Here is a 17,147-nt window from a genome sequence, read left to right as displayed (position 1 = left end):
CCATGGGGGATACATGGGGACAATGGGGACACATTGGGACTCATTGGGACTCACTGGGATTCATTGGGGACTCATTGGGGTCCCATTGGGACTCATTGGGGGCAATGGGGACCCATTGGGACTCATTGGGGACCCATTGGGACACATTGGGACTCATTGGGGACTGATTGGGGTCCCATTGGGGACAATGGGGACTCATTGGGGACACATTGGGACTCATTGGGGACACACTGGGGACTCATTGGGGACACATCGGGGTCCCATTGGGGTCCCATTGGGGACTCATTGGGGACCAATGGGGACTGATTGGGGACCCATGGGGGACTCATTGGGACAATGGGGACCCATGGGGGACACACGGGGACATTGGGGACTCATTGGGATTCATTGGGGACTCATTGGGCTCCCATTGGGGACTCATTGGGGACAATGGGGACACATTGGGACTCATTGGGGACCCATTGGGACTCATTGGGGTCCCATTGGGGACCCATGGGGGACTCATTGGGACAATGGGGACCCATGGGGGATACATGGGGACATTGGGGACACATTGGGGACCCATTGGGACACATTGGGGTCCCACTGGGGATACATGGGGGACACATGGGGACAATGGGGACCCATGGGGGATACATGGGGACAATGGGGACACATTGGGGACCCATTGGGACACATTAGGACTCATTGGGGACTCATTGGGGTCCCATTGGGGTCCCATTGGGACTCATTGGGGGCAATGGGGACCCATTGGGACTCATTGGGGTCACATTGGGGACCCATGGGGGACTCATTGGGACAATGGGGACCCATGGGGGATACATGGGGACAATGGGGACACATTGGGGACCCATTGGGACTCACTGGGATTCATTGGGGACTCATTGGGGTCCCATTGGGGACAACGGGGACTCATTGGGGACTCATTGGGGGCAATGGGGACCCACTGGGACTCACTGGGGTCCCACTGGGGATACATGGGGGACACATGGGGACAATGGGGACCCATGGGGGATACATGGGGACAATGGGGACACATTGGGGACCCATTGGGACTCATTGGGCTCCCACTGGGGACCCATGGGGGACTCATTGGGACAATGGGGACCCATGGGGGATACATGGGGACAATGGGGACACATTGGGGACCCATTGGGACACATTGGGGTCCCACTGGGGATACATGGGGGACACATGGGGACAATGGGGACCCATGGGGGATACATGGGGACAATGGGGACACATTGGGGACCCATTGGGACACATTGGGACTCATTGGGGTCCCACTGGGGTCCCATTGGGACTCATTGGGGGCAATGGGGACCCATTGGGACTCATTGGGGTCACATTGGGGACCCATGGGGGCCTCATTGGGGTCACATTGGGGACCCATTGGGGTCCCACTGGGGACCCATGGGGGACTCATTGGAACAATGGGGACCCATGGGGGATACACGGGGACAATGGGGACACATTGGGGACCCATTGGGACACATTAGGACTCATTGGGGACTCATTGGGGTCCCATTGGGGACTCATTGGGGGCAATGGGGACCCATTGGGACTCATTGGGGTCACATTGGGGACCCATGGGGGACTCATTGGGACAATGGGGACCCATGGGGGATACACGGGGACATTGGGGACATTGGGGACCCATGGGGGATACATGGGGACAATGGGGACACATTGGGGTCCCATTGGGGTCCCATTGGGGGCAATGGGGACCCATTGGGACTCATTGGGGTCCCACTGGGGATAAATGGGGGACACATGGGGACAATGGGGACACATTGGGGACCCATTGGGACACATTAGGACTCATTGGGGACTCATTGGGGTCCCATTGGGGTCCCATTGGGGACTCATTGGGGGCAATGGGGACCCATTGGGACTCATTGGGGTCACATTGGGGACCCATGGGGGACTCATTGGGACAATGGGGACCCATGGGGGATACATGGGGACAATGGGGACACATTGGGGACCCATTGGGACTCACTGGGATTCATTGGGGACTCATTGGGGTCCCATTGGGGACAACGGGGACTCATTGGGGACTCATTGGGGGCAATGGGGACCCACTGGGACTCACTGGGGTCCCACTGGGGATAAATGGGGGACACATGGGGACAATGGGGACCCATGGGGGATACATGGGGACAATGGGGACACATTGGGGACCCATTGGGACACATTGGGACACATTGGGGTCCCATTGGGGTCCCATTGGGGACTCATTGGGGGCAATGGGGACCCATTGGGACTCATTGGGGTCACATTGGGGACCCATGGGGGACTCATTGGGACAATGGGGACCCATGGGGGATACACGGGGACATTGGGGACACATTGGGGACCCATTGGGACACATTGGGGTCCCACTGGGGATACATGGGGGACACATGGGGACAATGGGGACCCATGGGGGATACATGGGGACAATGGGGACACATTGGGGACCCACTGGGACACATTGGGACTCATTGGGGACTCCTTGGGGTCCCACTGTGGTCCCATTGGGGACTCATTGGGGGCAATGGGGACCCATTGCGACTCATTGGGGTCACATTGGGGACCCATGGGGGACTCATTGGGACAATGGGGACCCATGGGGGATACATGGGGACAATGGGGACACATTGGGACTCATTGGGGACACACTGGGGACTCATTGGGGTCCCATTGGGGACACACTGGGGACCCATTGGGACACATTGGGACTCATTGGGGACACATTGGGGACACATTGGGGACACATTGGGGACACATTGGGGACCCACTGGGGTCCCATTTGAACTCATTGGGACTCATTGGGGACAATGGGGACACATTGGGACTCATTGGGGACTCATTGGGGTTCCATTGGGGATACATGGGGGACCCATGGGGACAATGGGGACCCATGGGGGATACATGGGGACACTGGGGACACATTGGGACTCATTGGGACTCACTGGGATTCATTGGGGACTCATTGGGGTCCCATTGGGACTCATTGGGGGCAATGGGGACCCATTGGGACTCATTGGGGACCCATTGGGACACATTGGGACTCATTGGGGACTCATTGGGGTCCCATTGGGGACAATGGGGACTCATTGGGGACACATTGGGACTCATTGGGGACACACTGGGGACTCATTGGGGACACATCGGGGTCCCATTGGGGTCCCATTGGGGACTCATTGGGGACCAATGGGGACTGATTGGGGACCCATGGGGACTCAATGGGGACCCATTGGGGGCAATGGGGACCCATTGGGACTCATTGGGGACCCATGGGGGACTCATTGGGACAATGGGGACCCATGGGGGACACACGGGGACATTGGGGACTCATTGGGATTCATTGGGGACTCATTGGGGACAATGGGGACACATCGGGGATACATGGGGACTCATTGGGGATAATGGGGACTAATTGGGGACTCATTGGGGACAATGGGGACACATTGGGGGCAACAGGGACTCATTTGGAGTCACTGGGGACACATTGGGGCTCATTGGGGACAATGGGGACTCATTGGGGACAATGTGGACCCCTTGGGGTCCCATTGGGGACTCATTGGGGACCCATTGGGGATTCATTGGGACTCACTGGGACAATGGGGACCCATGGGGGATACACGGGGACATTCGGGACACATTGGGACTCATTGGGGATACATTGAGGACCCATTGGGGATTCATTGGGGGACTCATTGGGGACAATGGGGACTCATTGGGATTCACTGGGCTCCCATTGGGGACTCATTTGGGACACATTGGGGACTCATTAGGGACTCATTGGGACTCATTGGGGACACACTGGGACAATGGGGACCCATGGGGGATACATGGGGGCAATGGGGACCCATTGGGACTCATTCGGGTCCCACTGGGGATACATGGGGGACACATGGGGACAATGGGGACCCATGGGGGATACATGGGGACATTGGGGACTCATTGGGGACTCACTGGGGACAATGGGGACTCATTGGGGTCCCATTGGGGACTCATTGGGGATTCATTGGGGACTCATTGGGACTCATTGGGACGCATGGGGACTCATTAGGGATACATTGGGGACCCATTGGGGACTCATTGGGGACAATGGGGACCCATTGGGACTCATTGGGGTCCCACTGGGGATACATGGGGGACACATGGGGACAATGGGGACTCATGGGGGATACATGGGGACATTGGGGATATTGGGGACTCATTGGGACTCACTGGGATTCATTGGGGACTCATTGGGGTCCCATTGGGGACAACGGGGACTCATTGGGGACTCATTGGGGACAACGGGGACTCATTGGGAGTCATTGGGATTCATTGGGGACTCATTGGGGACAATGGGGACTCATTGGGAGTCATTGGGGTCCCACTGGGGATACATGGGGGACACATGGGGACAATGGCGACCCACGGGGGATACACGGGGACATTGGGGACCCGTTGGGGACACTGGGGACACATTGGGACTCATTGGGGACACATCGGGGTCCCATTGGGGACTCATTGGGGGCAATGGGGACCCATTGGGACTCATTGGGGTCCCACTGGGGATACACGGGGGACACATGGGGACAATGGGGACCCATGGGGGATACATGGGGACAATGGGGACACATTGGGGACCCACTGGGACACATTGGGACTCACTGGGGACTCCTTGGGGTCCCACTGTGGTCCCATTGGGGACTCATTGGGGGCAATGGGGACCCATTGCGACTCATTGGGGTCACATTGGGGACCCATGGGGGACTCATTGGGACAATGGGGACCCATGGGGGATACATGGGGACAATGGGGACACATTGGGACTCATTGGGGACACACTGGGGACTCATTGGGGTCCCATTGGGGACTCATTGGGGACACATTGGGGACCCATTGGGACACATTGGGACTCATTGGGGACACATTGGGGACTCATTGGGGACTCATTGGGGACCCACTGGGGTCCCATTTGAACTCATTGGGACTCATTGGGGACAATGGGGACACATTGGGACTCATTGGGGACTCATTGGGGTTCCATTGGGGATACATGGGGGACCCATGGGGACAATGGGGACCCATGGGGGATACATGGGGACAATGGGGACACATTGGGACTCATTGGGACTCACTGGGATTCATTGGGGACTCATTGGGGTCCCATTGGGACTCATTGGGGGCAATGGGGACCCATTGGGACTCATTGGGGACCCATTGGGACACATTGGGACTCATTGGGGACTGATTGGGGTCCCATTGGGGACAATGGGGACTCATTGGGGACACATTGGGACTCATTGGGGACACACTGGGGACTCATTGGGGACACATCGGGGTCCCATTGGGGTCCCATTGGGGACTCATTGGGGACCAATGGGGACTGATTGGGGACCCATGGGGGACTCATTGGGACAATGGGGACCCATGGGGGACACACGGGGACATTGGGGACTCATTGGGATTCATTGGGGACTCATTGGGCTCCCATTGGGGACTCATTGGGGACAATGGGGACACATTGGGACTCATTGGGGACCCATTGGGACTCATTGGGGTCCCATTGGGGACCCATGGGGGACTCATTGGGACAATGGGGACCCATGGGGGATACATGGGGACATTGGGGACACATTGGGGACCCATTGGGACACATTGGGGTCCCACTGGGGATACATGGGGGACACATGGGGACAATGGGGACCCATGGGGGATACATGGGGACAATGGGGACACATTGGGGACCCATTGGGACACATTAGGACTCATTGGGGACTCATTGGGGTCCCATTGGGGTCCCATTGGGACTCATTGGGGGCAATGGGGACCCATTGGGACTCATTGGGGTCACATTGGGGACCCATGGGGGACTCATTGGGACAATGGGGACCCATGGGGGATACATGGGGACAATGGGGACACATTGGGGACCCATTGGGACTCACTGGGATTCATTGGGGACTCATTGGGGTCCCATTGGGGACAACGGGGACTCATTGGGGACTCATTGGGGGCAATGGGGACCCACTGGGACTCACTGGGGTCCCACTGGGGATACATGGGGGACACATGGGGACAATGGGGACCCATGGGGGATACATGGGGACAATGGGGACACATTGGGGACCCATTGGGACTCATTGGGCTCCCACTGGGGACCCATGGGGGACTCATTGGGACAATGGGGACCCATGGGGGATACATGGGGACAATGGGGACACATTGGGGACCCATTGGGACACATTGGGGTCCCACTGGGGATACATGGGGGACACATGGGGACAATGGGGACCCATGGGGGATACATGGGGACAATGGGGACACATTGGGGACCCATTGGGACACATTGGGACTCATTGGGGTCCCACTGGGGTCCCATTGGGACTCATTGGGGGCAATGGGGACCCATTGGGACTCATTGGGGTCACATTGGGGACCCATGGGGGCCTCATTGGGGTCACATTGGGGACCCATTGGGGTCCCACTGGGGACCCATGGGGGACTCATTGGAACAATGGGGACCCATGGGGGATACACGGGGACAATGGGGACACATTGGGGACCCATTGGGACACATTAGGACTCATTGGGGACTCATTGGGGTCCCATTGGGGACTCATTGGGGGCAATGGGGACCCATTGGGACTCATTGGGGTCACATTGGGGACCCATGGGGGACTCATTGGGACAATGGGGACCCATGGGGGATACACGGGGACATTGGGGACATTGGGGACCCATGGGGGATACATGGGGACAATGGGGACACATTGGGGTCCCATTGGGGTCCCATTGGGGGCAATGGGGACCCATTGGGACTCATTGGGGTCCCACTGGGGATAAATGGGGGACACATGGGGACAATGGGGACACATTGGGGACCCATTGGGACACATTAGGACTCATTGGGGACTCATTGGGGTCCCATTGGGGTCCCATTGGGACTCATTGGGGGCAATGGGGACCCATTGGGACTCATTGGGGTCACATTGGGGACCCATGGGGGACTCATTGGGACAATGGGGACCCATGGGGGATACATGGGGACAATGGGGACACATTGGGGACCCATTGGGACTCACTGGGATTCATTGGGGACTCATTGGGGTCCCATTGGGGACAACGGGGACTCATTGGGGACTCATTGGGGGCAATGGGGACCCACTGGGACTCACTGGGGTCCCACTGGGGATAAATGGGGGACACATGGGGACAATGGGGACCCATGGGGGATACATGGGGACAATGGGGACACATTGGGGACCCATTGGGACACATTGGGACACATTGGGGTCCCATTGGGGTCCCATTGGGGACTCATTGGGGGCAATGGGGACCCATTGGGACTCATTGGGGTCACATTGGGGACCCATGGGGGACTCATTGGGACAATGGGGACCCATGGGGGATACACGGGGACATTGGGGACACATTGGGGACCCATTGGGACACATTGGGGTCCCACTGGGGATACATGGGGGACACATGGGGACAATGGGGACCCATGGGGGATACATGGGGACAATGGGGACACATTGGGGACCCATTGGGACCCATTGGGACTCATTGGGGACTCATTGGGGTCCCATTGGGACTCATTGGGACTCATTGGGGGCAATGGGGACCCATTGGGACTCATTGGGGTCCCACTGGGGACCCATGGGGGACTCATTGGGACAATGGGGACCCATGGGGGATACACGGGGACACTGGGGACCCCTTGGGGACAGTGGGGACACGGGGACCTGGGTGGCGATGCCCGCGTGGTCGGTCCCCGGCAGCCACAGCACCGTCCAGCCCTGCATGCGGCGCCTGCAACCGGGACCCCAACGTGGGGGGGCGCCCCAAAAATGGGGGGGGACCCCTACAGGACCCCCCCAAACCCCTGGTCACCCCAGACCCCCCATAATGACCCCAAATACCCCCCCGGGCCCCCAATAAACCCCCCAGGACCCCCAATAAGGACCCAAATACCCCCCAGACCCCCCATAATGACCCCAAATACCCCCCCAGACCCCCAATAAACCCCCCAGCACCCCCAATAAGGACCCAAATACCCCCCCAGACCCCCCATAATGACCCCAAATACCCCCCCGGACCCCCAATAAACCCCCCAGGACCCCCAATAAGGACCCAAACACCCCCCAGGACCCCCCATAATGACCCCAAATACCCCCCCAGACCCCCAATAAACCCCCCAGGACCCCCAATAAGGACCCAAATACCCTCCCAGGACCCCCCATAATGACCCCAAATACCCCCCCAGACCCCCAATAAACCCCCCAGGACCCCCAATAAGGACCCAAATACCCCCCCAGGACCCCCAATAATGACCCCAAATACCCCCCAGACCCCCAATAAACCCCCCAGGACCCCCAATAAGGACCCAAACACCCCCCCAGGACCCCCCATAATGACCCCAAATACCCCCCCAGACCCCCAATAAACCCCCCAGGACCCCCAATAAGGACCCAAATACCCCCCCAGGACCCCCCATAATGACCCCAAATACCCCCCCAGACCCCCAATAAACCCCCCAGGACCCCCAATAAGGACCCAAATACCCCCCAGGACCCCCATAATGACCCCAAATACCCCCCAGACCCCCAATAAACCCCCCAGGACCCCCAATAAGGACCCAAATACCCCCCCAGGACCCCCCATAATGACCCCAAATACCCCCCAGACCCCCAATAAACCCCCCAGGACCCCCAATAAGGACCCAAATACCCCCCCAGGACCCCCCAATAATGACCCCAAATACCCCCCAGACCCCCAATAAACCCCCCAGGACCCCCAATAAGGACCCAAATACCCCCCCAGACCCCCCATAATGACCCCAAATACCCCCCAGACCCCCAATAAACCCCCCAGGACCCCCCATAATGACCCCAAATACCCCCCCAGACCCCCAATAAACCCCCCAGGACCCCCAATAAGGACCCAAATACCCCCCAGGACCCCCAATAATGACCCCAAATACCCCCCAGACCCCCAATAAACCCCCCAGGACCCCCAATAAGGACCCAAATACCCCCCAGGACCCCCAATAATGACCCCAAATACCCCCCAGACCCCCAATAAACCCCCCAGGACCCCCAATAAGGACCCAAACACCCCCCAGGACCCCCCATAATGACCCCAAATACCCCCCCAGACCCCCAATAAACCCCCCAGGACCCCCAATAAGGACCCAAATCCCCCCCCAGGACCCCCCATAATGACCCCAAATACCCCCCCGGACCCCCAATAAACCCCCCAGGACCCCCAATAAGGACCCAAATACCCCCCCAGGACCCCCCATAATGACCCCAAATACCCCCCAGACCCCCAATAAACCCCCCAGGACCCCCAATAAGGACCCAAACACCCCCCCAGGACCCCCCATAATGACCCCAAATACCCCCCCAGACCCCCAATAAACCCCCCAGGACCCCCAATAAGGACCCAAATACCCCCCCAGGACCCCCCATAATGACCCCAAATACCCCCCCAGACCCCCAATAAACCCCCCAGGACCCCCAATAAGGACCCAAATACCCCCCCAGGACCCCCCATAATGACCCCAAATACCCCCCCGGACCCCCAATAAACCCCCCAGGACCCCCAATAAGGACCCAAATACCCCCCCAGGACCCCCCATAATGACCCCAAATACCCCCCAGACCCCCAATAACCCCCCCAGGACCCCCAATAAGGACCCAAATACCCCCCCAGGACCCCCCACAATGACCCCAAATACCCCCCCAGACCCCCAATAAACCCCCCAGGACCCCCAATAAGGACCCAAATACCCCCCAGGACCCCCCATAATGACCCCAAATACCCCCAGGACCCCCCATAATGACCCCAAATACCCCCCCAGACCCCCAATAAACCCCCCAGGACCCCCAATAAGGACCCAAATACCCCCCCAGGACCCCCAATAAGGACCCAAATACCCCCCCAGGACCCCCATAATGACCCCAAATACCCCCCCAGACCCCCAATAAACCCCCCAGGACCCCCAATAAGGACCCAAATACCCCCCCAGGACCCCCCATAATGACCCCAAATACCCCCCAGACCCCCAATAAACCCCCCAGGACCCCCAATAAGGACCCAAATACCCCCCCAGGACCCCCAATAATGACCCCAAATCCCCCCCCAGGACCCCCAATAATGACCCAGGACCCCCCCAAATTGTCCCCCCCCCCACCGACCACCTGGCCAGGACGTCCTGCAGCGTCACCCCCAGCGCGTGGCCCAGGTGCAGGGACCCGGTGACATTGGGGGGGGGCAGCACCATGCTCAGGATTTTGGGGTCCCCCCCGTCCGGGTTTTGGGGGGAGGGGGGGGGGGTGAAGAACCCCTCCCCTTCCCACCAATGGGACCAAGCGGCTTCCACGTAGCGGGGGCTGTAGGAGGGGGGGAGCGGCACCCCCGTGGCTGCACCCCAAAAATAGGGGGGGGTCACCCCGAGATGGGATGGACCCCCCTGTACACCTCAATATGGGATGGACCCCCCCGTACACCCCAAAGTGGGATGGACCCCCCCAAATGGTTCTGGACCCCCCCGTACACCCCAAGATGGGATGGACCCCCCCGTACAACCCAATATGGGATGGACCCCCCCGTACACCCCAAAGTGGGATGGACCCCCCCAAATGGTTCTGGACCCCCCCGTACACCCCAAGATGGGATGGACCCCCCCGTACAACCCAATATGGGATGGACCCCCCCGTACACCCCAAAGTGGGATGGACCCCCCAAATGGTTCTGGACCCCCCCGTACACCCCAAGATGGGATGGACCCCCCCGTACACCCCAAAGTGGGATGGACCCCCCCATACAGCCCAAGATGGGATGGACCCCCCCAAATGGTTCTGGACCCCCCCATACACCCCAAAGTGGGATGGACCCCCCCGTACACCCCAAAGTGGGATGGACCCCCCCAAATGGTTCTGGACCCCCCCGTACACCCCAAAATGGGATGGACCCCCCTGTACACCCCAATATGGGATGGACCCCCCCAAATGGTTCTGGACCCCCCCGTACACCCCAAGATGGGATGGACCCCCCCGTACACCCCAAAGTGGGATGGACCCCCCCGTACACCCCAAAGTGGGATGGACCCCCCCAAATGGTTCTGGACCCCCCCGTACACCCCAAGATGGGATGGACCCCCCCGTACACCCCGAAGTGGGATGGACCCCCCAAAATGGTTCTGGACCCCCCCGTACACCCCAAGATGGGATGGACCCCCCCAAATGGTTCTGGACCCCCCCATACACCCCAAGATGGGATGGACCCCCCCAAATGGTTCTGGACCCCCCCGTACACCCCAATATGGGATGGACCCCCCCGTACACCCCAAGATGGGATGGACCCCCCCGTACACCCCAATATGGGATGGCCCCCCCGTACACCCCAAAGTGGGATGGACCCCCCCAAATGGTTCTGGACCCCCCCATACACCCCAAAGTGGGATGGATCCCCCCGTACACCCCAATATGGGATGGACCCCCCCAAATGGTTCTGGACCCCCCCATACACCCCAAGATGGGATGGACCCCCCCGTACAACCCAATATGGGATGGACCCCCCCGTACACCCCAAGATGGGATGGACCCCCCCGTACACCCCAAAGTGGGATGGACCCCCCCAGGACCCCCACAGTGGAACTGACCCCCCTGACCCCCCAAAGTGGGATGGACCCCCCCAGGACCCCCACAGTGGAACTGACCCCCCCATACACCCCAAAGTGGGATGGACCCCCCCAGGACCCCCACAGTGGAACTGACCCCCCCATACACCCCAAAGTGGGATGGACCCCCCAGGACCCCCACAGTGGAACTGACCCCCCCATACACCCCAAAGTGGGATGGACCCCCCCAGGACCCCCACAGTGGAACTGACCCCCCCATACACCCCAAAGTGGGATGGACCCCCCCAGGACCCCCACAGTGGAACTGACCCCCCCATACACCCCAAAGTGGGATGGACCCCCCCAGGACCCCCACAGTGGAACTGACCCCCCCTGACCCCCCAAAGTGGGATGGACCCCCCCAGGACCCCCACAGTGGAACTGACCCCCCCTGACCCCCCAAAGTGGGATGGACCCCCCCAGGACCCCCACAGTGGAACTGACCCCCCCATACACCCCAAAGTGGGATGGACCCCCCCAGGACCCCCACAGTGGAACTGACCCCCCCTGACCCCCAAAGTGGGATGGACCCCCCCAGGACCCCCACAGTGGAACTGACCCCCCCTGACCCCCAAAGTGGGATGGACCCCCCCAGGACCCCCACAGTGGAACTGACCCCCCCTGACCCCCAAAGTGGGATGGACCCCCCCAGGACCCCCACAGTGGAACTGACCCCCCCTGACCCCCAAAGTGGGATGGACCCCCCCAGGACCCCCACAGTGGAACTGACCCCCCCTGACCCCCCAAAGTGGGATGGACCCCCCCAGGACCCCCACAGTGGAACTGACCCCCCCTGACCCCCCAAAGTGGGATGGACCCCCCCCCCCCGAATGGGTCTGACCCCCCCAAGTGTCCCAGCCCCCCCAAAGTGCCACAGACCCCCCCAAAAAGGGTCCCCCCCCCACCTTTCCTGCCGCCGGCCCCCAGCGGGTGCTCGTAGTCCAGCCCGGGCTCGGGGGTCCAGCCCATGGGGGGGGGCGGCGCCACCTGGGGGGGGAAACCAGTACGGACCAGTATGGACCAGTACGGACCAGTACGGACCAGTATGGAACAGTATGGAACAGTATGGACCAGTATGGAACAGTACGGGCCAGTATGGACCAGTATAGAACACTATAGAACAGTATAGAACACTATGGACCAGTATAAACCAGTATGGACCAGTATAGACCAGTACGGACCAGTATGGAACAGTGTGGACCAGTACGGACCAATATAAACCAGTGTGGAGCAGTATGGACCAGTATAGAACAGTACGGACCAGTATAGAACAGTACGGACCAGTATAGAACAGTATGGACCAGTATGGACCACTATAGAACACTATGGACCAGTACGGACCAGTACGGACCAGTACGGAACAGTATGGACCAGTATAAACCAGTATAGACCAGTATAGACCAGTATGAACCAGTACGGACCAGTATAGAACAGTATAGAATACTATGGACCAGTACACACCAGTATAAACCAGTATGGACCAGTATGGACCAGTACGGACCAGTATAGAACAGTATGGACCAGTATAAACCAGTATAGACCAGTATAGAACAGTATGAACCAATACAGACCAGTATAGAACAGTATGGACCAGTATGGACCATTACGTACCAGTATAGAAAAGTACGGACCAGTATAGAACAGTATGGACCAGTACGGATCAATATGGACCAGTATGGACCAGTATAGAACAGTATGAACCAGTACAGATCAATATGGACCAGTATAGACCAGTACGGAACAGTATAGAACACTACAGACCAATACACACCAGTATAAACCAGTATGGACCAGTATAGAACCGTACACACCAGTACGGACCAGTATAGAACCGTACAGACCAGTATGGACCAGTACAGAACAGCATGGACCAGTATGGACCAATATAAACCAGTATACAACAGTACTGACCAGTATGCAACAGAATAGAACAGTATGGACCAGAATAAACCAGTATAGAAAAGTACAGAACACTATGGACCAGTACAGACCAGTACAAACCAGTATAAACCAGTATGGACCAGTACAAACCACTATAGACCAGTGTAGAACAGCATGGACCAGTATTGGACCAGCATAGACTGGCATAGACCAGTATGAACCAGTATAGACCAGTACAAACCGGTATAAATAAGTATGAACCAGTACAAACTAGTATGAGCCAGCATAGACCAGTGTGAACCAGTATAGACCAGTACGAACCAGTATACACCAGTATAGACCAATATAGACCAGTACGAACCAATAGGAACCAATACTAATCAACGTAATCTAATACACACCAGTATAAACCAGTATAAACCAATGTACGTAATACACCTCAGCTCATCCCAGTGTCCCCAGTTCATCCCAGTTCACCCCAGTGTCCCCAGTTCCCCCCAGTTCATCCCAGTGTCCCCAGTCCATCCCAGTTCATCCCAGTTCCCCCCAGTTCATCCCAGTTCACCCCAGTTCATCCCAGTGTCCCCAGCTCATCCCAGTTCATCCCAGTGTCCCCAGTTCATCCCAGTTCACCCCAGTGTCCCCAGTTCCCCCCAGTTCATCCCAGTGTCCCCAGCTCATCCCAGTTCATCCCAGTGTCCCCAGTTCATCCCAGTTCACCCCAGTGTCCCCAGTTCCCCCCAGTTCATCCCAGTGTCCCCAGTCCATCCCAGTTCATCCCAGTGTCCCCAGTTCATCCCAGTTCACCCCAGTGTCCCCAGTCCATCCCAGTTCATCCCAGTTCCCCCCAGTTCATCCCAGTGTCCCCAGCTCATCCCAGTTCATCCCAGTGTCCCCAGTTCAACCCCAGTGTATCCCAGTTCACCCCAGTTCATCCCAGTGTCCCCAGTTCACCCCAGTTCACCCCAGTGTCCCCAGTTCACCCCAGTCCCCCCCAGTTCCCCCCAGTCCTCCCATTCCCCCCAGTTCCCCCCATTCCCTCCCAGTCCCCCCCATTCCCCCCACTCCCCCCAGTCTCCCCATTCCCCCCCAGTCCCCCCAGTGTCCCCCAGTGTCTCCAGTTCACCCCCAGTCCCCCCATTCCCCCCAGTTCCCCCCATTCCCCCCCAGTCCCCCCAGTCCCCCCCCAGTCCCCCCCACTCCCCCCAGTCCCCCCAGTTCTGCCCATTCCCCCCAGTCCCCCCCAGTTCCCCCCCTATTCCCCCCAGTCCCCCCAGATCCCCCCCAGTCCCCCCCACTCCCCCCAGTCCCCTCAGTGTCCCCCAGTGTCTCCAGTTCACCCCCAGTCCCCCCCACTCCCCCCATTCCCCCCAGTCCCTCCCAGTCCCCCCAGTCCCCCCCACTCCCCCCATTCCCCCCAGTCCCCCCATTCCCCCCCACTCCCCCCAGTCCCCCCCACTCCCCCAGTCCCCCCCAGTCCCCCCATTCCCTCCCAGTCCCCCCAGTCCCCCCGTCCCTGACCTCTCCGCCCTTCTCCGGCCGCTCCCGCTGGCTCCGCATCCTCAGCCGCTTCCTCTTCTGCTCCCGCCCGCTCAGCCGCGTCCGCTCGGGGTCCCCGGGGGCGGCCCCGCTGCTCCGGGCCCGGGGAGACCCCAAACCACCCCGGGGGGACCCCAAAATACCCTGGGGGGTCCCCAAAATACCCCGGGGGGCCCCCAAAGGGCGCGGGGGAGCGCAGCGCACGGCGCGGAGCAGCGTGGGCGCCGCCATTGCGGCCGCGTCACATGACCGCCCCCCCCACCGCGCCGCCGAGGACCCGGATGTTGGGGGCGTGGTTTGGCTTGGGGGGCGTGGTCTCGCTTTGGCGCCGTGGGTGTAGCATAGGGGGGCGTGGCCTCGCTTGGGGGCCGTGGTCTCGCTGGTGGGCGTGGTCTCGCTGTGGGGGCGTGGCCTGGCGGGGGGCGTAGCGTGGGGGGGGCGTGGCCTCGCTTTGGCGCGCCTGTTTTTTCCCGCGCTTTCGCTTTAAAGGCGCTTATGGGGCTCCATGGGTGACTTGTGGGGCAGTGCGGAGACCCAGAGCGCCCCATAAGTGACCCATAGAGACCCATAGGTGCCCCATAGAGCCCGTAAGTGACCCATAGAGACCCATAGGTGCCCCATAGAGCCCGTAAGTGACCCATAGAGACCCATAGGCGCCCCATAGAGACCAGTAAGTGACCCATAGTGCCCCATAGAGACCCATAAGTGCCCCATAGAGCTCGGTAAGTGACCCATAGTGACCCATAAGTGACCCATAGTGCCCCATAGAGACCCATAAGTGACCCATAGAGACCGGGTCCCTCCCGAACTCCTGGGTCCCTCGCCCCATAGCGTCTCCCCAGTGCCCCATAAGTGGCTCTTAGTGCCCCAAAAGTGCCTGTTAGTGACCCCCAAGTGCCCCATAGCGACCCACAAGTTCCCCAGTAGTGTCCCATAGTGCCCAATTGAGCCCCATAAGTGACCCACAGTGCCCCATAAGTGCCCCATAGAGACCCATAAGTGACCCACAGTGCCCCATAAGTGCCCCATAGAGACCCATAGAGACCCATAAGTGCCCCATAGTGCCCCATAGAGCCCTATAAGTGCCCCATAAGTGCCCCATAGTGCCCCATAAGTGACCCATAAGTGACCCATAGAGACCCATAGTGACCCATAAGTGCCCCATAGAGCCCCACAAGTGCCCCATAGTGCCCCATAAGTGACCCATAGAGACTCATAGTGACCCATAAGTGCCCCATAGAGCCCCATAAGTGACCCATAGAGACTCATAAGTGCCCCATAGCGCCCCATAAGTGACCCAATGAGACCCATAAGTGCCCCATAGAGACCCCATAAGTGACCCATAGACACCCATAAGTGACCTATAGAGACCTGTAAGTGACCCATAAGTGCCCCATAGAGACCCATAAGTGCCCCATAGCGTCTCGTTTCTTGGGTTCTGACAGGCTATGGGTCGCTATGGGGCACTTGGGGGTCACTAAGAGGCACTTATGGGGCTCTATGGGGCACTTATGGGGCACTAATGGGGAACGTCTGGGTCGCTATGGGGCACTTGGGAGTCCCGAACAGGCACTTATGGGGCACTAAGAGTCACTTATGGGGCTCCATGAGTCACTTGTGGGGCACTATAGGTCACTTATGGGGCTCTATGGGTCACTTATGGGGCTCTATGGGGCACTTATGGGGAACTTGTGGGTCGCTAGGGGGCACTTGGGGGTCACTAACAGGCACTTATGGGTCAATAAGAGTCACTTATGGGGCTCCATGAGTCACTTGTGGGGCAGTGTGGAGACCCATAGCGCCCCATAGGTGACCCATACAGACCCATAGTGACCCATAAGTGCCCCATAGAGCCCCATAAGTGACTCCTAGCGACCCATAAGTGCCTGTTCGTGACCCCCAAGTGCCCCATAGCGACCCTCAAGTTCCTCATAAGTGCCCCATAAGTGACCCATAGTGCCCCATAAGTGCCCCATAGAGCCCAATATGTGACCTATAGAGCCCCATAAGTGCCCCATAGAGACCCATAAGTGCCCCACAGTGCCCCATAAGT

At 59.2% G+C, this 17,147-nt stretch overlaps 1 protein-coding gene across 1 annotated transcript in view; it reads right to left on the bottom strand.

The window, feature by feature from the left end:
- The window catches only part of VARS2 (valyl-tRNA synthetase 2, mitochondrial), a 72,602-nt gene extending 57,255 nt beyond the window's left edge, over nucleotides 1-15,347 (bottom strand). The window contains exons 1-4 of the mRNA XM_065862105.2: nucleotides 15,077-15,347; nucleotides 12,580-12,661; nucleotides 10,191-10,416; nucleotides 7,734-7,800 (exon numbers count right to left, since the gene is read on the bottom strand). Coding sequence (XP_065718177.2) covers nucleotides 7,734-7,800; nucleotides 10,191-10,416; nucleotides 12,580-12,661; nucleotides 15,077-15,325 — 624 coding nt within the window. The 5' untranslated portion in view covers nucleotides 15,326-15,347. The remainder of the gene's footprint in view (nucleotides 1-7,733; nucleotides 7,801-10,190; nucleotides 10,417-12,579; nucleotides 12,662-15,076) is intronic.
- Between the last annotated feature and the right edge of the window lie 1,800 nt (nucleotides 15,348-17,147).

Source organism: Patagioenas fasciata, chromosome 34 (genome assembly GCF_037038585.1).
Source record: "Patagioenas fasciata isolate bPatFas1 chromosome 34, bPatFas1.hap1, whole genome shotgun sequence".
Lineage (NCBI taxonomy): Eukaryota > Metazoa > Chordata > Aves > Columbiformes > Columbidae > Patagioenas > Patagioenas fasciata.
The sequence above is the reverse complement of the archived record's forward strand: the minus strand, read 5'-3'. Positions and strand labels throughout refer to the sequence as shown.